The sequence below is a fragment of the Echinops telfairi genome, unplaced genomic scaffold (assembly GCF_000313985.2).
Source record: "Echinops telfairi isolate 266 unplaced genomic scaffold, ASM31398v2 ScPeMD7_3;HRSCAF=10, whole genome shotgun sequence".
In the NCBI taxonomy this organism is placed as follows: Eukaryota; Metazoa; Chordata; class Mammalia; order Afrosoricida; family Tenrecidae; genus Echinops; species Echinops telfairi.
In genome coordinates, this window is record NW_022103899.1 from 35,880,793 (window position 1) to 35,904,437 (window position 23,645).

Below are 23,645 nucleotides of genomic sequence, written 5' to 3' on the forward strand. Positions count from 1 at the left end.
CAGAGTTGACAGGAGCCACCGGCAGGGAGGAGTCGTTCCCGTCATGCTGTGTAAAAGCACACCGACGGAAAGGACCTGGGGGGGGTCAATTAATATTTTTTTTCTTTATTATTGCTGTACAGGCTTTAAAAGAAGATTTCCCTTTAAGCCATGTGATCTCCCCGTTCACCAATCAAGAGCGAAGGGAGGGGATGCTTTTAAATCTGCTCATCCCATTTGTGCTCACAGTAGGATCAGGAAGCAAAGGTCTGGTTAATCTAAGTAAAGGAAAGCTATCGTGCCTGTTGTGTCTGCTCCCCGTCTCAGGGTGGTTCCTGCTGTCTCCTTTTCCTCTCGGGAGGTCCGCACTGCCGTGGCTTTAAATGATTTGTGAAAGGTTACTTGAGGAAGCAGTGTTTCTTTCTTTTCAGTGTAGCTGCCCTGCAACAAGGGCGCCTCGGCTTCACTTCTTAGAAGATACATTAAAATCACCTCTGTACAACAGAGATTTGGAGAACGTTGTTCAAATTAAGAAAATGATGTTAGGTTAAGTGCGACTAGATGGAAATTGGCAGGTGAATGGACCTCATAACTTATCGCCAGATGTAGCACCAATCCAACCACTAGTCATGAAATTCAAATACTTCCTCATCACTCTTCCTTCTTAGGGGTATTTTTCTTTTAGGAAAAGTTTAGCTCAAAAATAAGGACAGTATTTGAGCAAATGAGCTATTTGGCTCAGCCTTTGAATGGCCTCCGGAGAAAGCACCCAGGTTCCAGGAGCATTGGTCCTGTCCTTAGGAGAAACTATATTTGGTGGGAAACTTCCTGGGTGTTCTAGCCTGGAATTGGAAAGAGTGTGTGTGTGTGTGTGTGTGTGTGTGTGTGTGTGTGTGTGTGTGTGTGATGTGGGAAGCCTAACTTGTGACTTGCACTTCTGTTTGATTCCGTCTCCCAAACTCTGCACCTCAGATAGCCCATGGCTGGAGCAGCCTGAGGTGCAGCTACTGCTGCAGACGGTTATTAATGTGCTACTGCCACCAAGGATCATCAGCACATCCCGGAGCAAAAACTTCATGTTGGAGAGCTCCCCTGCCCACTGCTCCACCCCCGGAGATGCAGGGAAAGACTTGCGCAGGGAAGGCTTGGCAGAGTCCACCAGCCAAGCAGCATACTTAGGTGAGAGAGATGGAGCTATCTTTATTTGTTGGTTTATACCTACATATATGTGCATATACATAGATCATAAGGTAATTGGGTTATTTCTTAACTGAAAAAGTAAAGAGCCCATACCGAGAAAGCATTTAAAGTACTCCCTTGAGCAAGTAAGAAGCAGTACCCTTGCAAAAGAGTTTGGATTCTTTCAACAAATCTATGGTCCCCAAATGAACTGTTTTTTTCTACCTGTGTTGCCTAAATTACTTGGTTGTTTTTATAAGAAGGCCCACACATGTAAGAAAGGATTTTTCTTACTGATGAAAGATGAAATCACTGATCAGGTTTCATAGCTGTTCTCAGATCTAAACTCAGTCGAGGATACACCAACACTGCATTACACAGCCTGAGGTGCTCATTAGCCTGGCAACTCTGTGACTGGAACCCCTGTAGTGGAGCCATCCATACCGTCTGCCACAAGACATGGTAGCCGCCTACGAGCTTCACAATGCCATCTCTCCATCTTCGTGTTCATCTTCACTCTAGCAAGGCCAGCCACTTATTCTCCTCCTGGATGTTTGCCAGTTTCCTTCCCCCTTTGACTCCGACTTTCCCAGGACCTTGTCTCTGCCTTGAACATGGTCCTGACCCATGCACAGTGGCAAGACACTCCTTGGGCCTCAGTGAACTGGGCTAGGTGGGAAAGACCATTCTGCAAACAAGGAGAATTGGCCCCAGGAAATCTTGAAAGGAGAAATTTAAGAAAGTTTTGCCTGATGTTCCTCAACTCACCAAATCAGGTCTGGGTGGAGAGGGTAAGGTGGAAGGAAGGATGACAGGGGGTTGCTGCAGTTTGGAGTGTCTGGGGGATTTGCCTCACAAAAGCCCCTGTTTGAAAAGGGTATGACAGTGAGCATGAGAAAGAGAAGGGAGGTGGTGTGCACAGGACTTATCCGAAGGGCCCAGAACATGAAGAAACGGGGCTGGAATAAAAGCCAGACACTTAGAAGGAGCCCTGCTGGCTGTCTGTCGAGAAGGTGCAGAATGTGGTAGGGGAAAGAGCTGCACTTGTAAAACAAAACATAAGGAAAAGAAATAGGGAATAAATGTTTCAACCCTCTCCACATTGCACCTTTTGGGGGAAGGAAGACTTTTGCTTCCCTGACCTGGCTCCCGGACCTGTTGCTTTCGGGCTTTTACCTTCACATTTGTTTGGAGTACATACTGTGTGACCGAGCCGCGTTTGCTGTCCTTTTTAGGTATCCTCACAGCCTCACAGCAACAATAAGGAGGAAACATTACCATCATTTTAGGAGTGAAGTCGCTGAGGCCCAGGGAGGTTGAGCAGATTGATTGAAAGTCACACAGTTGCTAAGTGGAAGAAACCGGTTTCAAACTCAAGCAATCTGGCATCAGAGTTCTTGTCTTGAGCCCCTTGCGGGTGGGGCTGATGGAAGAGAAGGTGGAAGAGTGATCAAAAATAAAACTCACTGCCACTGAATCCATTCAGACTCATAACAACCCTATAGGACAGGCTAGACCTGGCCCTGTGGGTTACAGAGGCTATAAACTCTTGGAGAGAATAGTGACTGGGTTTCGAACTGCTGACCTTGTGGTTATCAGCCCAATGTGGTATCATTGTGCCACCAGGGCTCCTGGAAGAGTAGTAGACCCACCCCATCCCACCACCTAAAAAGGGCCAATAGGCACATAACACTAGAAAGAGGAGCTTTGTTTGGGGATTATTCGTTTATTTGTGCAGCTGAGGGCGAGAAAATGAGGTGAGCAGCTGGTGTGGAAAAAGAGATTTTGAAGCAGGAGGCGGCTAAGAATCATATATGATTATGCTCCAGAACCTGGTTCTCCCTTTGACAGGTTTGAGAGGCCACCAAGGTATACGTGGCCTTAAGGGCTTCAGGGAGTTGGGATCTATCTTTTTAGATGCCAGGATAATGGAGAGGGCCACCTGTGGCACGAGGCATGGGGAGAGTCGGCACGGCCGAGACAGTGCCCGTCATGAGTTGTCCCACATTAACAGCACTCCTATGTCCCATATATTTTTCCTGACACACTGCTGGAAGATCTGCCTCCTGAAAAATAGAGAAACAGAGATGGACTGTGACAGGGCTCCTGGCCTTGGGGCGGAAGAGCGATTGCTAAAGAAACCAGCAGGGTTTCATAAAGAGCATGATAAGCAATATGAGAGAGAGAATAATTGTGGTTTTATAAATGCCTGTGTCCAGAAGGATGTGCGTGGACACATTAACAGGCGCCCTCTGGGGAGCAGTTTGGAAAGGGCTGAGAAGAGAGCCAAGGGAAATGGCCGTTAAGAAGAAGCTTTGCATTTTCTGCATGGTTTGATTTCATTCTTAGTAACGAGATGATATCATTTATATGCTTAAAAGAAAGGAAAGTTATATAGCATCTATGTTTCATTTGGAGTGTAAATGGTATTCTTCTAAAGCCACAGCGGCAACACTTTCAGAAAGTAAACATCATGTTTAGAAAACGTTTCCCTTTCAGGTCTATGAATTATTTTGCTCCGTGTTTTTTCTCAAATAGTAGATAAATGCCCTCAAGCTATGTGTGTCCCCTAATCAGGGCCACCTCCTAACATGCTTGGCCTGATCTCAGGAACTCACGGCCCCTGCAGCTCATCAAAGGTTGCAAGCACAGGTCGAGGTGGAGCCAATGGCTGGCCGGGTGAAGAGGCTGGGTGGGGGCAGCTGGGTGGGGGCTACAGCCTTCCTCCCTCAGCACAAATCCACAGGCTTGCTTTTCTCTTTTCCTGGGTGAAGCGCTGAAGGTGATTCTGGTCTGCTTTGAGAGGCAGCTCGGAAGCCAGTGGTACTGGCTGAGTCTCCAGGTGAAGGAGATGGCTCTGCGAAAGGTGGGCGGCCTGGCCCTGTGGGACTTCCTGGACTTCATCGTGCGGACCCGAATCCCCATCTTCGTGCTCTTGCGCCCATTCATCCAGTGCAAGGTGTGGTGTGCGCATCTCAGGCTTAGACACTCCCCAGGTCTGCGGGTCCCCGCCAGCCCTGAGCCACCCTACAGCACAGCACAGAACTGCCCGGGGACCCAAGGCCATAATCTTCAGGGAAGCTGACCACCTTCTCTTTCTCCCACTCTCGAACAACCCGCCACCCCATGACGGTGCTGCTCTCCATCAGGAAGGAGGGTGACGGGACTGCTAGTAGATAAATGCCGTGTTCTGGCAAAACGCTTGGTGTGAAATACAGCCCACCACCCACCCCATCCCCCCCAAAACGTATCCCAGATTGTGAATTTTCAGGTGAAAAGAATCGCCACAGAGTTTTAATAGAGTGTATATAATATTCCCCACCTGGCCCCTCTTTTTAAAAAATGGCCCAATTCACTGGAATGACCTGGAAGATGTTCTCCTTTCTTTCATGGCTTGGCTGGCATCTGATTTTAAAGACTCCGATGAAAAATAGAGAGTGGGAGAGCTCTATTACCTAATTTAATGCCAACTAATGAGGCGGTGTGGCCGGTGGGGAAATGGAGGCCTGAACGTGTCCTGCTTGTGTCCAGCTCCTGGCGCAGCCCGCGGAGAGCCACGACGAGCTCGCTGCGCGGCAGCACATCGCCGACCAGCTAGAGCGGCGCTTCATCCCGCGCCCTCTGTGCAAGAGCTCCCTCATCGCCGAGTTCAACAGCGAACTGAAAATCCTCAAGGAGGCCGTGCACAGCGGGTCAGGTGAGAACGCGGGGGACGCGTGTGTCTCTCTCGTTTCACTCAAGGACAAGCGTTGCATCCATCCAAGCGACCACTTTTGGTGGCAAGAGAGACCAGTGATGACTTAGACCTGTGGGTGTAGCAGAAGAGCTGACCAGCTGGCCATGGTCCACTGGGTATCATACAAATTGGAGGATATTCTTTTAATAAATATTTCTCCATTTTCATTCCAGGAGGGAAGCTATTTTTTGAATATTTAATTGAAGGGGAAAGGGGAGCCGTTTCAATGTTTACCGTGGTTGCCTTTTTGGTAAAGAGGGGGACTCCTAGTCATTGAGCATCTGTTATTTGGCATATCGTTTCATAGATTCTGTTCTCATTTAATCCACACAAGTGCCTGCACGGTGCATAACTGAGTGTTCACTTCAAGAATAAGGGAACGGGGTGTAGAGGGTGAATAGCTTACACATAGAGAAACCTTTGACCACAGTGAAGGGATTCGAAGACTGCTCCGTAGGGTAAGAAAGTCTCGAACTTTTCACAAACTGGGGGCGGAAAGTTGAGTTAGAGCTCGCAGGCTAAGAGGTCCTTTCTTTATAGTGTTCAAAAAGTTTTCTTTGGTGCCTATGTACTAAAATAGGAAAATAAATGACCACTTGCCTTTAGAGGGCAGTCATTATCCATAAGTAGAATGTAGTGTGTGCGTGTCGTGTGTGCGTATGTGTGTGTGTGTGCTGCTTCCTAAAGCTTTGGTGTAGCTTACAATGTGTTAAAGACAAAAAATGCTGACAAGTACAATCTTGCTGAAATCCATATCCCAGTGCAATGCTATTCAAATAGTCTGCTTTATAATAAAGTAATCTAGCATAGAGCCGAGAGGCATTTCATATAGTAATAGCCTCACATGCAAGTGAAATTTGGACACTGAGTCAAAAAGGTCGATGAAGAATTGAGGCGTTCAAATGATGGCACTGGTGAGGAATACTGAATGTACGGTGGAGTGCCAGAAGAACGAACAAATGTGGCTTGCAAGAAGTACAGCTGGAAGTGAGTCAGGTAAGACTCCCCTCACCTCCTTGGGACGTGTTGTTAGGAGGGACCCGTCCCTGGGAAAGACATCAAAGCAGAAAGGCCAGTGAAAAGAGGAAGCCCCTCAACCAGATGGGTTGTCACGGCGGCGGCAACCACAGGCTCAAATACAGGGACCATGGCGAGGACGGCCTGGGACCAGGCAGCGTTTTGTTCTGCTGTGCACGGAGCACTGGGAATCAGAGCGGACTTGAGAGCAACTCACAACAGCAGCCACAAAATGTTGGAAAAGGAGAATGAGAACACCCAGTTTTGATTGTGACTGTGGGAAGATCAGACAGCTTATCTCGTACTGTCATGTATTTGGGTCAGGTAAGGGATCTTTCTCAGCGAAAACTGGCAAGTCGGATGCTACCATTCAGGTCAAAATTAATCTGTATCCTACCAGGCTTGGGAAAAGAAATAGAAAAATCTATAAGAGAGGGAGAGTAATAGTGGAGCTGATTATGTGGTTAGAGAGGCTATGCTCACACAGGAAACCATTCAATTGTAAGTATATCGACAGCTAATATTGATTCTTTTTTTTCAAGGTCGTTATTTGCAGTTACTACTTTGCCCTAAAGGTCAGGGACAAGCTGTTTAACTGACCTTCCCTAAAAGAGAAAAGGTCAGAGAAGACTTTGAAGATCTGTGTGCTTCCAAGACCCTCACCATGTGTTGCCTTTGGTTTCTCACGGCCCCTCCCACCCCCAGCCTACCAGGGGAAGACGTCCATCAGTACAGTGGGCACCTCCACCTCTGCCTATCGCCTGAGCCTGGCCACCATGTCTCGCTCCAACACTGGCACTGGCACCGTCTGGGAGCAGGACAGTGAGCCCTCCCAGCAGGCTTCCCAAGACACCCTGAGCCGGACCGACGAGGAGGATGAGGAAAGTAGGTCATGCAGAAGCTGGGCAGGAGGCACGGCTCCCCCACATGAGGGAGGGCTGGGAGGGATTTCTGCCTTTTTCAGTGCTGACTGCCCAGTCATGTCTACCACAAGGTTCATCATCGAATGTAGAATGAATGATGCGATGAGTCCCAAGTCCCAGACTTCCGTAAATCCCTTGAAAGACTTGGTCATATGGAAGAAACTTAGGCAAAGAGTGATTGAAATCATTGAGTTGATCCTCTACATGTTCTTGGTATCTGTGTGTCCAACAATTTCCAGAACTCATTTTGATTGTGGTTGAGCAATTAAGGAAAACATGGAAATACATGTTCCTTCGTCCTGGATCTCTTGCGTAGATGGTGTCCTCCCAGGCCAAAAAAAAAGGTCGCTAAAGCATTTGCTCGGGACTCAGAAAAGAGCTGTTGGGGGCACCAGCCAGGATGTATATCAGACGATGCAACTCAGATTTGAGTTTAGAGTGTCCAGAGTGACTATGTCAGTCCAGCAACTTCTAATACATTTGCTAAAAATGTCCTGCTACAATAAAGGGAAAATTGGATTAAAGAAAACCCTTCTTATGTATGCTTAGTAAAAGTAGATTTTAAAAGGTATAAGTAGGGTGTCGTTTAAGAGTTTTTTTAATTGAATTGATTATTTGTCACTTGTATCTCAAGGCACCCTGATACAACATTTATAGCAAAGTCTAAATTAGAACAAACCCTAGGTCTCGACCTACCACCTCCCCTTTCAAAAGACAAAAAGCCCTATCCTGAACTAAATCCAAGAGAGGATATAGGTATTGAGGTTAGAATTTTAATTAACTGCAATGAGTGAAAGTATATTAATGACCCACTACAGTTGAGTAAGAGAGAGAGAGAAAGAAATGCTTTGTCAAAATGCATATAAGCAGTATTTCCATGTTCATTTTAAGGCTTAAGCAGAGAAAAAAGTGAGAAACAAAGGCCCTTACTAGACTGGCAGGCATATTTGTATGTAAACCATCCTGCAGAGAGCTAGCTCATGGAAATACCCCTAATACTATACATTTTTACAATTTGTAAATCTTGTACAAAAAGAGAAAATTTTGAAATTTAAGAAAACCTTGACTAAGAATACAAAATAAGACAAAGGATCAGATTTGATTATCTGTTAAGGTCTATTGATGGTTCAGATTCTAGTAATGTTTAGTTTGCTTTAATGCTCAAAGTAGTTCCTCCTAGCAATTTTTTAAATGACTAGAAATGATAGGACTGAGCACACACAGACACCTAGGTTGAGTGACAGAGAAGGAAGTGGAGAGGCATGGATTAGTCTTGGTTTGTTCTACAATACCTCTGCTCTCTGATATCCTACTCATCCCAATGAACGTAGGATTGTTAACAAACGGTATTGTGTGGTTGTAATCTATTAATATATATGGTGAGGGGTACAAAAGTCAGAGTGTTGACCACTTTGAATGAATGAATTATTCCCATTCAGGTATAGCACCTGTATTGGGATGTACCACATGTAAAATAAAGAACATGGAAACATAAGAAAATATGTTCTCTGCCCTCTGAGATCTTAGATACAGTCTTGACAAGATGATAAAACTTTGGCATCAAAAACACTCAACAAAAGGGTTATTGGAAGGCAGCACATGATAAATCATTAAACAGGTGTTGAAGAAATAAATGTTAAATGATGTAGGAGTTTGAACAAACCAAAAACCTAACTAGTGGGAATCACGTACCCGACAAAGCCATTGGGAATCTAGGAAAACCTTTGTAGAATTAGCTCAATCTTTCCTACCACATTTGTCCCATGAAGGTTCATGTACTTCTTTCCTTTCTCTGAACACAACAAAAAAAGAAATGCCATTCTATATTCAAAATCTACTTAAAGTGGTCATTGTATAGCAAAGTTAAAGTTGTGGCACTTTAATATTTATCTTTTCAATTCAAAATAAAATCAATTAGATATATGACCCGTTAGAGCATTTTAAATCAATGATGCCATAGATGATACTATTTAGCAGAATAAATTCCCCTAAACCCAATACAGGCTGGGTTATAAACACCCACCTTGCATGCAAGCCATAGTTATGAACCTATCCCTGCAAAGCCTGTTATATTAAAAAGATGAGGTACAAAGTAAAGAAATAATGATGTATATACACACACATGAAGTACAGACAATGATTCATAATAACAGGTACTACTCTACAGCAGCCATTAAAACATTATGATGAAGATTGCTTTATTATATTAAACATGTCTTAATATACCTGGAGTGTTTCTTTCATGTGTTTTACACATAGAAATGCACCAAACCCACTGCTGTTGGCCCTGTAAGACAGAGTATTACCCCACAGGGTTTTCATTAGTACAAATCTTTACAGGACCAGGCATTCTGATCTTGTTCCCACGGAGCAGCTGGTGGGTTTGAGCCCCTGACCTTGTGGTTAGTAGCCCAGTGCTTAACCCAAGATCCTTAGAAAGGCATACTATATACTAAGACAGTCATCAGACTAACTGACGTCAGATACAAACTGCACCTACCTGTACCAACTTACATACAAAGTTGACTTAAAGACAGACATTCGAATAGCGCTCCTTAGTAATTTGGGGACTGTTTACCTATCAAAATACGAAGAGCTTCAAAAAGCTTGTGGCACAATCCCACTCTCTTTTAATTCAACTTTTTCCTCCAGCTCCCTAAGAATGACACCACCTTGTCAAAACAAGCCTTTATTTCTGAACTTTGCAGGTTTAGTGTATTTTTCCTAAAACTCTATCTGAAGTAGTCTTTCCCTACAACAGTGTGAAAACCATTCGGTGTGCTGAATATCGTTTTCAAATGTCAAGAGAGATAAACCTGCCTCCTTCAGTAACAAAGCCCCCTATTGAACTCCCCCAGGGCTGTGTCACAACTTTGTAACTTAGCTTTTCTGAAATCATTGTCTGCATATTCTCCTTAACTTTCACAGATGATTTAGCTCTGAAAACAAACAGGAAGCTTGCATCTACTTGATGCAGGCTGTTCTTGGGGAGGGGGAGGGGGGGAGGGAGAATTACCATGGGTCTCTTTGTACACATGACAAACGGAGCCCCTCAGAGCTTTAGACACTGTCCTAAGACCACCTGGAATCCGAGGTGGGAACCAAATGCAGCTTCGATTTGGGGTTTCCTAGAGACCTTTCCCAGCACTCCCTTCTTGTCTCCTGTAGATGACTCCGTGAGCATGCCCAGTGTGGTAAGTGAACAAGAAGCTTACCTCCTGAGCGCCATCGGAAGGCGGCGGTTCTCCAGCCACGTCTCCAGCATGTCTGCACCTCAGGCTGAGGTGGGCATGCTGCCCAGCCAGAGGTAAAGAGCCCTAGGCATCATCTATGTTCTGAAAACGCATTCCTGATATTCGACTGAAGCAGAAAGAAAAGCAAGCGATAGTAACGCTTTTAGGTAGACCATCCAACTACAACTCCAGGTCCTACAGCCAACCGTCTGCAGAGCTGTCCAAGTCAGGTCCATAAAAGCAAGTTCAGTTTTTCTTCTAACTACTGCCACCCCTAAGTTGCTTGCCATCCACAGACACGTGGTTTCCTTTGGCATTCTGCCATATCAGACTTGTCGGTAAGCCCCAGGGCCCGCAGGTCAATGCCAAGGCTGTCACCTTTGCAGAAATGGATAGTCACATCTTTCTCCCTCCCATGGAACAACTGTTGGGTTTGAACCACCAGCCTTTTGGTTAGCAGCCAAGCACTTAATGCTGGGCTACTAGGGCGGCTTGATTTCTTGTTAGCTAAGCATGAGCACCTGACAAGTGTTTCTATAGGGCCAGTGGGGGCTTTTGGTATCCATAAAAAAACGAAGACCTCAGAAGCTTCCGTTAGAGGCTCAGGTGGTACTGAAGCCAACGAATACACCCACACTGCGATGCTTCCCGTGGGCATCGCCTGACACTCTGTTGACCGAAACTTTGATCTGGTTTAGGCTGCTGGCATAGCATCAAAATTAAGTTGGAAGAAATGATGCTTCAGCAAGCAGAAAAGCGCCCATGCCACAAGGTGTAACCTTTGGCGAGTCCTTCAACCAACCAGCCAGTGGCGTCACTAGGGGGGTGCTGGGAGTGTGGACCACACTTGGTGACATTGTCACTGTCATTGTCAATAGCCCATATCCTTTTGGTTCTGTTAGTTGTAACAACAAAAGCATATTCTCTCAGCCCAACTTGAATGTATCAATATGCCTAAAGGGCTTAAAATGCTAAACTGATTTGCATTTTGAACATGCAAATGCACTCTGGTCAAGCTGTCATTATCTCTCACACACATACACACACACACATTCACACTCACACTCACACTATTGCTTTAGTTGTTACCATTGTTTTATTGTTGCTGATTCTGTCAAATTTTCCAGGGTTTTTTGTAGGCAACAATATTGTAATAATTAGTATTTTTCAGCCTGTGACAAACACCTTTACTGAGCATTAAGCGGTAATTAGAGGAAAAGAAGGAGCAAAATGTTGTAAAGACATCCAGTCAATTCCTAATAATGCTGTAACTCAGTGTAGGAAGATTTCTGCTGTTAGCATTCATCTAAGCTAAGAAATACTACACTTCAGCAGTTTACACTTGTGTGTAAATTGGGAATTTAATGATTACTCTATGATTAAAACTTATAGTCAACATTATTAGGGAGTCTATGTGGCCTGGGGCAGATGGGGGCAGGGAGGAGGGTAACCCCCTGCACAAGTGCACTGGGAGACACCAACCCTAGTGATGCCACTGAAAACAGTCCAGGGTTTTCCACGTGTGAAATGAGCAGACGGCTAAAATTAAACTTCAGGTAGGGCCTCAACCCATAGTCCTAGGATCTATCCCATGACTAAATGATATTTTCTTAAAAATAGAAATATCTACAAGCAAACTATTTTCAGTATATGTAAACAGTGAAAGTATAATACAGAGAAGGACCTGTCATAAAAGTAAAAGTATTATCTGTTGCAGAGCCTATGATATTTTTACTTCAGGAATAGAATATTGCCTTTCATAGAACTGGCCTTTGTGTTTTTAGCTAACTTGTTCTTTACTGACTTGTCTACTGACTTTTTAACATCTGTCGATTCACTAAGCGCTGCGAGGATGACGCAGGACAGACCCCTATTTTGTTCTGTTGTACAGAGCGTCACTGTGACTCAGAGCCAACTCGACAGTGCCTAACAACTGCATAGATTCATATAATATAATCCTCCATCAAAAATTAGGATACTCTCTAGTGTCTAGAAAATTCAGGTTGTGTACAAGTGCCCAGATCTTTTATCAAAAAGTTGAAATAAAACTTACAAAATAGCCTAAGCTTAGAACTATCAAAAATGGGGAGGAATTTTAAAAGATGATCAGAAAGTAAATCCCATAGTTTTAAAGAAAGCAATGTTCTATACAAGTACTATTTACTATTTAATTAAAGGCTGTATAAGGGTCCCTGTCATTGTCAAAGATTGTCTTTTTTAACTGATTTTGAAAACAAAGTCTTAAAAATATTTACAAATTGAGAGCTAAACGACAAATTTTTTTTAAGCTGTAAAGTCATACAAGCAGTGAACAGTGGTAGCTATCCATTCTTTTCCATTTCAGCCAGTATACAAAGGTCTATTAAAATTTTTAAATCTAATGATTTATTTAAAAGTTTAATTCTAATTAGGGAATTCATTTTTTTAATGGAGTTCTTTTGTTACTCATCTAAAATAACCAGGCTGTCAGTTCTCTTAATACATAGGGCTTAACTCATTTCTAGAAAGAAAGTTTATTCCATTGTAACTATACTAGACCCCTATTGTTGTTGAAAGATACTAAACCACTAGGGTTCCTGCATACCAGAAATCCAGAAGGGGGTTAGAAATTAAACCCCTTGGGCTTGAGTCCTAGTTTGGAAGGCAAGTCAAAGTAATACTATTTCTGTGCATTAGGGTAAGTGAGCCCCCTCCTGAGGACAGAGGTCAGGTAGACAGAGCTTGATTCTATGGGGGCAGGAGCTAGACTTTCCTAAAGGCTTGCACGGTCATTCCATTCTGCTAAACAGGTATTTATTGAGTGCCTCGTGTGAATACCAACACAGAATAACATGGGTTCTGCTCAAAAATCCCCTTTCAGTGGTACCCAAGTCAATCAGTTAACTGTTGAATTGTGTTCTCAGCAATCTGACAGGTGTCTTCTCTTGGCATTTATAATCCCGTCTCTCAGATGGAGAGGAAGGAGGTAAATGCAAGTTCCATGGGGTCTTTCTTGCGTTTCCTTGCATCTTCGTGGCAAAATTAGCAGGGCAAGTTGAGTTATTTCTATTCTTAATTTAATAGCACCAGTTCCCAGAGTTTCATTGTGGTAGTTCATGGTAAGTGGTTGCTGTGCGATGCTGTCACAACATACAAGAAAAGGGGGCTGGGGAAAAAGAAGACGGTTGGGTACCAGTCAGTGAAACATCATGTCCATAAAACAGGTTAAAAATAAGAAGGGTTGAGCCAAGTGGTTACCAAGGAATGAGCGTTTCTTCTTCTATAGATCCACTCGGCAAACTGTTTCAGAGCTCATGTGTCCATCTTGAGCTCATTGTAAGTCCTAACTCTTGGCCAGTCAGGAGATCACTCCTCTGAGGGCAGGCCCATCCAAAGCCCCTCCTCCCACCTTGCCTTCAGTCCTCGTCTTGACAAACCCAGCACAAGGTGAAATGGTTGACTGTCTCCTTTTCCTCCCTTGTTTCGTTAAATTTCTTTATTTTTGGTTCTTGAGAGCAGAAAATTGCATGCCGTTTTTCTTTTCTTTTTGCATTTTCTTTCCCTAAATGCTTCATCTCCCTACCCCTCCTGCAGTGAACCTAATGTCCTCGATGACTCCCAGGGCCTGGCCGCCGAGGGCAGCCTCTCTAGGTACAGTGTCAACGCTACCTGTCTATTGGTGTCTGTGCTGGGAAACGACCTGTTCCCTGTCTCCTCTGTCTCTCTGTCTCCTCTCGCCCCGTCTTGGTATCTAGTTCCATCCTTTGCCCTTTGTCGTTCATGAATACGTGAGCCTGGAAGTCAAAGGTGTAGCAAACCTCTTCATTTTCAGCTCGAGAGCGCAATCAAAAATGGCCTGAAATGCTTACAAAAACATTCTGTAGAGTTCCTTTCGGGACTCCATCCATAGATGTTCAAAAAGTTCAGTTATTCCAAATGCTAAAATGTCCCCATCTAATCATTCTGTCCCACGCTAGCTTTCAGGAAGAACTATTTTTGCAGAAACCTTTTAATACAATTCCCTGCTGTCGGAAAGCCCATATGAAAAAGAGATAGGTCTTTTATCTAATTCTATGGCTGAGAAGAAAACAAACGATGATGTTAAGTCTAACAATGCCAATATAAGTCATATAATTCCCGCTCATAGATCCATGCTATTTTGCAGACTGTTACGGTAGCTTGTTCAAATAACACTTATATAAAGAATTTGTGTCCCAGCACAAAGATGACTCCAAAACTTGCCATGAAATACCAGGCCTAAATATTTCTTGGTAAGGAAGAGAAATCTAAGGAAGAGAAATCTAAGGAAGCAATTTCTTGGCTATTGGTTGAAAGCTTCCGAAAGGGGGCCTGCACCTTTAACACTCAGATAAACACCGTCAAACATTCCTAATCTGTGCTGCTGATTCACACCTCTCAACTAATCCTCATTAGGGTAATGCTTCTTGTTCATCCTGAAAGTGCCTTTGTGCCATCACGAGAGAAAACATTCCCTCTTAGGTGCGCATTCAATAGTGAGTAGAACATACCTGTGTTTATTGCTTTCTCGCAAAGATGAGGAAATGTTGAGAGGCCGGTCCTGTGAAAGGTTGTCCTTTGTTTTCGTTCCTCCTTTGTTTTCTTTGCATCTTGTTCAGATTTCACATTTTCTTTTGCGATGGAAAATGGGAAATTCAGCCCATCATCAAGTATGCCCTTTTGCGAAAATTATTTTGTAGCGGACATTCATGACATTCATTTGTGTTTGCGAGCCCTCGCCTTGAAAGATCCGTCTCTCAGGTCGGTGGCACCTGCGGAGATGCTGCCGAGGGCAGATGTAACGTTCACAGGCAGAGCTTTGGCGATGAGGGAGCGGTTGAGAAACAACATGGAACCAAGGCTACCTCGATGGCCTTGACTCCACAGAAAGCATTTGCCAACACCTGAGACAGGAGACCATTGATTAGTGAGTGCTTCAGTGGACCCCTCGGAGTTTGGGAGCCAATGTATTCAGCCCAACTCCCATGTGCCCCATTGAATGCCGGGGCTTTCCTAATTAGACCACAGTCTACTCTTTCTGAGTAAACATCATTCTGGGGTTGGGGAGAGAAGGTCAGAATTTGAGTTGATATTTATGAGCCTCCAGTGAACTTGGCCCTCTCAGGCAGTCAGGGGTTTAATAATGATTGAATCAGAGTGACACAGCTGAATCCCATCTGCCTTGAGTCTAGTGTCAATGGGAGGAACCCCATTGACTAAGTGAACGCTGGAGGAAGTGCAAAGTTCTTGCCGGGTGAGTCAGTTGAGAGCCGAGACTCTAGCATGTCTCCACTGCTGAGTCAGTCAGTCGTATCCAAGCTGGCATGGCGGTTTTAGGTCACAGGATGCCTGTTCCTGTGACCCCTGTTCTTCGCTCCGAGTATCAGTCCCCCTAGTTGTGGCCACTGAGCAAGGAAAGATGAGACACTCCCTTTAGGTTTGGAAATAATCCCATGAACGCAATGGCATCCCCCGCCCCCTCCAGCAGCACATCCACCTTGGCCACACATTGTACATCCTCTCTCTTGAAATCGCCCGTGCCCCCGAGAGTGTGACAGCACTTACAAAGAGGGGGGCTGACAAAACAGGATCGATGCTTTCATATTTGGTTTCCAGGCTTTCTCATTGTTGTCATGAGATTTCTTTATGCTTCAGTGTCTTGGCATCGCCCATGGAAGGGCAGCCAGGACTGGAAATGCACACCCAGAGCTTTACCGGAGTAAATATAAGAAGAGTTGCCATTGCCTATGTCCACCTCACAGCGGCCTGGTGTGTGTCCGGGTGAAGCAGTGCTCCAGAGAGTTCTCGTTGGCTCATGTTTCAGAAGTAGATAAACAGGTCCTCCTAGAGCCTCAAAGAGGTAGATTGGAACCAAAGGTGTGAACACACGTTACCACACAGGGACTCCACACCTGGAGCATTTCCGAGAAACAGCCGGCTTTCGAAGCAAGCTTGGCTAAAGAAAAGCAGCAGACCTTGTTTGTTTGGTTTATCTCTTATAATTTTTTTTTGCCAAACTCGTGGTAATTTGCTTTTGAAAGAGCACTTGTTTTAGGCAAAAGGGGCAAGTTGAACGGAGGAAAGCTAAATGATGCCAAGACCAGATGCCACAATGAGAAACAGAAACAAATAAAAATAATAAAACCTTTACGGACAGATTGGAAAAGGCTTCTAGCATTTTTTAAAAACCTGTGCTAACTAGTTTCTCTTGAAAAATTCACTAGAAATGTCAGCTTGTTAAAAACACTATCCTTTGGAGAAAACATTCTTTCTTTTGGAAAGACATTGGTGTAATATTCCATGACAGCGTGTTCTTCTCCAAGGAGTGTTGGCTCTTAGAGGTAAAGAAATTAATGGTAAATATACCTCCCTACCCTCATGTAAACATACACATAAGCACACCTTTATATTTCCCTTAAAAATGAGACATATAAAAGTACTTAGGACTCAAGTACCAAGATTCAATGTTTGCAGTTAAGAATTAGATCATTCATGGACACTTTAAAACAATTTGAAAGGCAAGGATTGACAACCAACTCCCGGTTTTAAAAAGAGATTACAATGCTCTTTGATTATGTGAGGGTAATTTTAACCATAGCGAAAATAAGATTGTAGCTCAGGCTTGGAGACAGTCCTATCGTCTGGCTGAGATAAAATTTAAACAGCCCTATTTAGTAAAACCCATCTCACAATTATCAAAGTAGAAAAGCCTAGCAAGTATTTTCAAAGTACAAACAAAAAGTATCAAAACCACCTTTCATGTAGCTGAGAAGCAACGGTTAGGAGAACGTGTGTTGCGATGCACAGATATGTACTTTGCCATTGCTTAATATGTTCTAAAGGGATACCTAGGATCCAGATTAGTCCTTATTTTAACTTGATTGCAGCCTCTTAGCCTCCAGGGACTGAAAGGTCATTTTATTGGATGCTGGGGAGGCTCAGTAAATTTTGGACGACGATCTTTTGGGGATGGTAGAAAGTCAGATCCAGTCTGCTTATGTCCCTGTCTTCTACCGATGCCTCTGGCTCCTCTGGTGCCGGCTTCCTGAGACCATCATTTTATAGTACACGGCTATGCTCTGTGTCCTCTGTGCCACTTCCAGATTTCCCTCAACATATTACCGTTCAAACTTGAAACGCAGACACGAGTAACAGAATCACTAACTCATTTCTCCTTGTGCTGTCTTTACCCAGTGTTTCTACTTCTCTTTTTTAATTACACCTTTTATCCCATATACTTTTTTGTGTGTGGTTTGAGATAAGTGATATGAACTTTCTTTTGCATTACTGAATGCCCCTGTTTGCCTATCCTTTCTTTGAAGAAATTCTATGAGGCAGAATATTTTCCCTTAGAAGAGACGCATACATATTCATACCTATATTGCAATCCAGACCATTGCTCTGAAACAAGAGGAAAGAGCTCACTGGGGCCAGATGGATCCTCCTGACACTGCTTTTATGCCCCTGGGCTGTAAGTTACTTCCCTGCATTTTGCGTTAGGTACTTTAGGTTTGGGTCCACAGTTCCGCTCAGCCCCAATTGTGTTTACGTCTCTTAAAACCAACATCATGGTCTGGTTTGCTATAGTGGGATTGGTCAGAAACTCAGAAATGCCAGGGGTGCTTTGTTTCTAAACCTGTTACCTTAGCTTCCATTTAAAAGTTTGATTTGTTTTTTGTCCTAAGTGCTTCTCCCTATTATTTGGCCCAATGAGTAGAAATTGGACATTTTTCATTCACAAGGTTTAGAAAATATGTTTTCATACGAGTTTGGCAGAATGCATCCCACTGCTCTGACAGATCTTGACATAGTCTCACATTTTACAATTTATTTATTCTAACTATGGTACCTCAAATAAATAGTTTAGTTATTCTAAGGGAGCCATCAGCTTCTAGAGTATAATCATTTAAAATTGGAGATCACCAGATAACATATATTATTTCCTTAAAGGAAAAAAAAGTCATTCTGACTAGTGCAGTTATGGTAGAACTATCATAAAGCTGTTTCATAAAACTGAAATAAGATGAGGAAGAAGATAAGAGGTGCACAGTGTAAAACACCTTGGCTTTCCCAGAGTTCATTTTAGTACTGCACACCTGGTAGTCACACCTCCCAAATCCTCAAATGACTGAAATGGTATATGATGTGAGAGAGCCCAAATCAGAAATACTTTTCACATGCAACCCAAATCTGACAGACTCCAGACCAGGGAAAAGGGCAGTGCTCTGCATAAATGCCCCTTTCATTAATGGATCATTTATTATTCATGTGTCCTAATGGCAGGGTTGAGCCAGCCTTTGATCTTTGACACATAAGTACCACACTTTCAAGGAGTATAATTTAGTAGCTGGAACATCCATTTCCCAGGACATGTTCTATAATTTCATCTTCGATGTGCACATTCCATTGGTGAAATGCTGTGTCATCTATATAGAACAGCAAATTGCCACAGCTGTAAACTTGATACAGTTCCTAGATATAAGATTCTCTACCCGTTGAGAAAAAACCTGCTTAGAATCCTCCCTTGGAATGATCATCATGAAATTACCATTATGCTTTGACATTTAACATTCCCTAATATAAGAGATATAAGATTCTCTACCCGTTGAGAAAAAACCTACTTAGAATCCTCCCTTGGAATGATCATCATGAAATTACCATTATGCTTTGACATTTAACATTCCCTAAGTAACATGTATTTCTTTTTTTTCCCCCATGCACCATTTTTCCCCTCAAAATCTCAGATTACTGAATCAAAATGAGTCAAGTGGACAGCCTCGATTTCATTTTCTCTGCCCAATTCTTTTCAAAACATTTTATTACCCACTTCCTTTTAGTGTTCTAGAAGCAATAAACTCATCACCAACATCAAATGTAAAACAAGAAAGCATGCTATATCTGTCACTTTTCATGTCCAAACCATTTTACATCAACTAACTTTTTTTCTTTACCTTCATGGGAGGTAGGTGGTAAGTATTAACCTCCCTTTATGGCCAAGGGAACGGAGGTAATATGAAGATGTCAATGAAGAGTCTATGCCTTTGAAACCTTTGCCTGGTATTTGGATGAACTTGTTTCTTCCTTTGTTAAAAAAAAAAATTGAACACTCTTTCAATTCAACAGACCCATGTGAAAATGTACAACTTATAAGGAGATGTCTTTTCAAAAATGCCAGCAACATAGTCTGGATTGCTTATCAAAGTTTATGGCATTATCCTTTTGGGGTAGCATTCCTTCTTCACGGATGATCATATATGATATAAGGTCATATATGTACAGAGCAATGTACACTGATTTCCCAAAGAATATTCAGGTGGACAAGAAAGTTTAAAACACCTGTTTGGGGTATTCTTTCTGGAGTGTTGTATTAGGCACACCAAATGTGTAGGTATGGTATACTCATATTCTTCTTTAAGGAGCCCTGGTGATGTAGTGGTTACACATCGGGCTACGACCTGAAAGGTCTGCAGTTTGAAACCACCAGCTGCTCCTCAGGAGAAAGACGGGCTTTCTACTCCCATAAACAGGATTAGTCTCGGAAACGCGCTGGGGCAGTTCTATCCTATTCTGTAGGGTTGCTATGAGTTAACACGGCTTTGTGTCAGTGAGCTTGAGTTACATATATATTCTTTTTTCATCAGATAGAAAAAGGAGTAAAACTTTTTAAGATAAAAAACATGGCTGTGTCAGCCGTGTTTTGGTTTGTCAATTGTTAAGACAGCAAATGGAGAATCTGATTGCCTTTCTTGCCATCCATTCCTTTACCTATGACCTCAGCTAAGCATTCGACAATGCCATTGGTAGGTACTATCAAGTTACTTCCAACCCATAACAACCTTATGTTCAACAGAACAGAACCCCGCCCAGTCCTGCGCCATCCTCACAACCGCTGCTGTGTTTGAGCACACTGTGCAGCCTCTGTGTCCGCCGTCTCGTTCAGAGCCTTTCTTTTCCTCCGACCCTCTGCTTTACCAGGAGCTTCTTGATAGCATGTCCAAAGTACAAGACACAAAGGCTTACCATCTCTGCTTCCGAGGCAAAGGTGTCTGTTCTAGCAGGCCTTTGTTAAAGGTGTAATTTAAAACATTCATTTTCCTCCTTCCTTCCTTATCATTGACCGTATGTCTATGAAGTGATTTAACATGCACGTGAAGAGATCCACACCAAAGATTGATTGAGGTGTGCCTTAGGGTGACATTTTTGCTTTTTAACACTTTAAGGCGGTTTTTGAAGGAGCCGGGTTGGCATAGTAGATTGAGCTGCCAGCCACCAGCCACTCTGCTAGGGAAAGATGAGGCTTTCTACTGTCAAGAATATGTCTCGTTTTGGTCCTCCAAAGGTGCAGTTCTACTCTGTCCTATAGGGTCTCTATGAGTAGGCTTAATGGCTGTGAGTTTTTGAGTCAAGAGGTCTTTTGTAGCAATTTGCTGGAGACAAGACATCATTTGATTTTTTGACAGCTGCTTCCAGGAGAGTTGACTGTGAATCCAGGTGAAATGAAATACTTGATAACTTCAGTCTTTTCTCTTTTTAGTTCTGTGGCTTATTGGCCCGATTGTGATGATTTCTTTTTTCTCAACGTTGAAGAGTAATCCATATTAAAAGCTATAGCATTTTATCTCCATCAGTAAATCCTTAGAGTCCTATTAACTTTCAGCAGATAAAGTTTTATCATCTGCAGGTTGCTAAGGAGGCTTCCTCCAGCCCCTTTGTCATGTTCTTCTTCATGTGATCCAGTGTCTCAGATGATGTGCTCAGCACATGCACTCTGTTAATGGTGGATGAGTATGAAGAAGGAAGAGGAATACTGAATAAGTATGAGGAAGAGGTCCAAAAGCTGATCCCCACGTCTACTGATTTTAAACCACAAACAGTCCTCATGGTCTATTCAAATATCTGCCTCCTCGTAGTGGCTATACCTGTTTTAGGCTGCGATCCACAGGGTCGGCAGTCCAAAACCACCAGCCTCGTCCATGGGAGAAAGACTGGGCTTTCTACTCCCGTACACATGAGCACAATTAAGTGTTTGAATTCTCATTCTTCTTAATGGTATCCATCGTGTGTTATGATCCACACAGTTTAATGCCTTTTCATAGTTAAAAACAAGCAAACAACCCACAAGTAAACATCATTCTGGCATGCTCTGTTTTCAGTCAAGATCCATCTGTCATGGTCCATCCATCTGTCGTGGATCAGTCAGTCGTTCCACACATGTACCCTTCTGCATGTGGCTTGATTTTCAACAGCAGTATGCTGCTGCAACCGATTTTTCAATGATCTTCAGCAAAATTTTAGTTGGGCATGACAATTCTCTCAGATAATTTTTCTTCGGAATGTGCATAAATGTTAATTCTTCTAGCCAGGTAGCTGGGTAGCATCTTCCAAGTTTCTTAGCACAAACGACGGAGCGCTTCCAGTGTTGGCATCCATTTGTTGAATGATCTCAATCGGTATGCCATCAATTCCTGGGGGCTTCTTTGTTGCTGTTGTTGTTGTGTATTTTGTTTGTTTCTGCCAATGCCTTCAGTGCAACTTCAAGTTTTTCTCTCAGTTCCATATGGCAGTTCTTGATCACATGCTACCTTCTGAAATAGCTGAATATCAGTCAGTTCTTTGGACAATGATGCTGTGTTTTCCTTCCATCTTCTTTTTGTATTCCCTGCGTCCTTCAGCATTTTCCCCATAGAATCCTTCAATACTTCAACTGGAGACTTGGATTTTTTCCCCTGGTTCCTCTAGCTTGAGAACAACTGAGCTTGTTTTTCCCTTCATTGTCGAACTCCAGGTCTCGCACATTCCATTCTAGTACTTGGCTTTCTCTTGCCGAGATTCCCTTGAAATGTCTCCTGCTGTCCTCCTTTCTTGTTTTCTTTCTCTCTACATAAGCACAGACATGAGGACTTTTATGACACCCATTTTGGGCTCTTCATTCTTTCCTGTCTTTTTGATGACCTTTTACTTTCTTCATATATGAGGTCATCCCACACACAACTCTTTGGGTCTTTAATCAGTACAGTGCACCAGATTTTTTCCTTGACGGTCTCTCAATTCAGGCGGCCGATACTCAAGATTATACTTTGGCATCCATTGATTTGTTTCACTTTTCTTCAATTTCAACTTCAACGTGCTTACGATCAATGTATAGTCTGTCTTGTAGTCACCACCTGGCCTTAATCTGATAGGTAATATTGAGCTTCTCTGTTGTCTCCTTCCAAAACTGTAGTTGATTTGATTCCTGTGTATTCCATTCACTGTGGTCTAGGTGTATAGTCACCATTTATGCTGTTGAAAAAAGATATTTGCAATGAAGAAGCCATAGTATCCCGAGGACGTGTTTGATCAAATGTAGACTGAAGAAGTTAGTTGAATTCTTCAACTTCTTCATCTTTGGCATTAGTGGTTGGTGGGTAAATTTGAATAATAATTTATTTTAATTAGTGTTCTTTGTAAGCCTATGTCTATTATCCAATCACCGACAGCATTATACTTTCAGATACATCTTGCAATGTTCGGTGGGATTCCTCAACAACTTGTCATTTGGGATATGAGACCATAGGTTTGTCTGATTCAACAAGGTCAATCCCAGTCCGTCCCAGCTCTCTAAAGCCTAGGATACCAATCTCTATGCATTCTGTTTCATTTTAGTTGACTTACAGTTTCCCTAGATGCATACGTTGTGTACCTCCTGTTGATTATGAATGGAGGTTTGCAGCTGTTTCTTCATTTTGAGTCATGCCCCACCACCAAACAAAGGTGCTGGAAGCTTTAGTGCATAAGGTTGACTCTAGTTTTTCCCCAGTCACATTTTGAGTGCTTTGAGACGTAAGGGGCTCATGGCCAGACAGTGTATCAGACAAGGTTCGGCTGCTAGTCATAAGGCTTTTGGAGGCCGGTTTTCAGAAGTAGCTCTCCTGGTCCTCCTTCCTTGTCTCGCTCTGAAAGCTCCACTCAAACTTGCCCACATGGGTGACCTACTGAGATTGGAAAGATCAGTGGCACAAAAAACCGACAGATGAGTGGTTGGCTAAGTATTTGGGCAACTTTTATTTGGATGGAAATGAAATCGTTGGCACTTTTCGAATTTGCTTTTCAACTCCCAGACAGTTGCTGATTCTGGATTTCCCTGTGGAATGTTTTACTCTGAAAAGTAGATGACTCTCCAATTGCAAAGGCAAAGCAGAAATTAATGATCTGTTAACCAAATAATGACATTGGCATCATCCACAGAATTACAATGTTCTCTGGGGCACACTACCTTTCTTTTTGTTCACCTCCACCCCCATTATAAATACCTATTGTACCTGCATGCAGAATGGCAAAAATCACGAGCCCATGTCAGTATTTTCAACTTCACCCAACACTAAAAGAGCAACCACTGTCAGCAGTCATTTTTGCATATAACAGACACACACACACAGTAAATTTGGGGGGAGCAGGTTGTTGTTCCTATAAACTGCGTATTATGTTCGAGTGCAGCTATTGGGTCTGAAAGCTCCTGAGTTGTGATAAGAGTTTGATTACTTTGTCAGCCTTTTTAAATCTGAAGAAAAAAAGAAAGAAAACTTTGAGGAAGTCCTTGAC

The 23,645-nt window shown here is 43.1% G+C and overlaps 1 protein-coding gene across 1 annotated transcript in view; it reads left to right on the forward strand.

The window, feature by feature from the left end:
• Window positions 1-23,645, forward strand: part of UNC80 (unc-80 homolog, NALCN channel complex subunit) — a 270,330-nt gene that overhangs the window by 239,171 nt on the left and 7,514 nt on the right. The window contains exons 54-60 of the mRNA XM_045296777.1: window positions 123-246; window positions 952-1,158; window positions 3,933-4,117; window positions 4,690-4,855; window positions 6,617-6,796; window positions 10,003-10,141; window positions 13,641-13,697. Coding sequence (XP_045152712.1) covers window positions 123-246; window positions 952-1,158; window positions 3,933-4,117; window positions 4,690-4,855; window positions 6,617-6,796; window positions 10,003-10,141; window positions 13,641-13,697 — 1,058 coding nt within the window. The remainder of the gene's footprint in view (window positions 1-122; window positions 247-951; window positions 1,159-3,932; window positions 4,118-4,689; window positions 4,856-6,616; window positions 6,797-10,002; window positions 10,142-13,640; window positions 13,698-23,645) is intronic.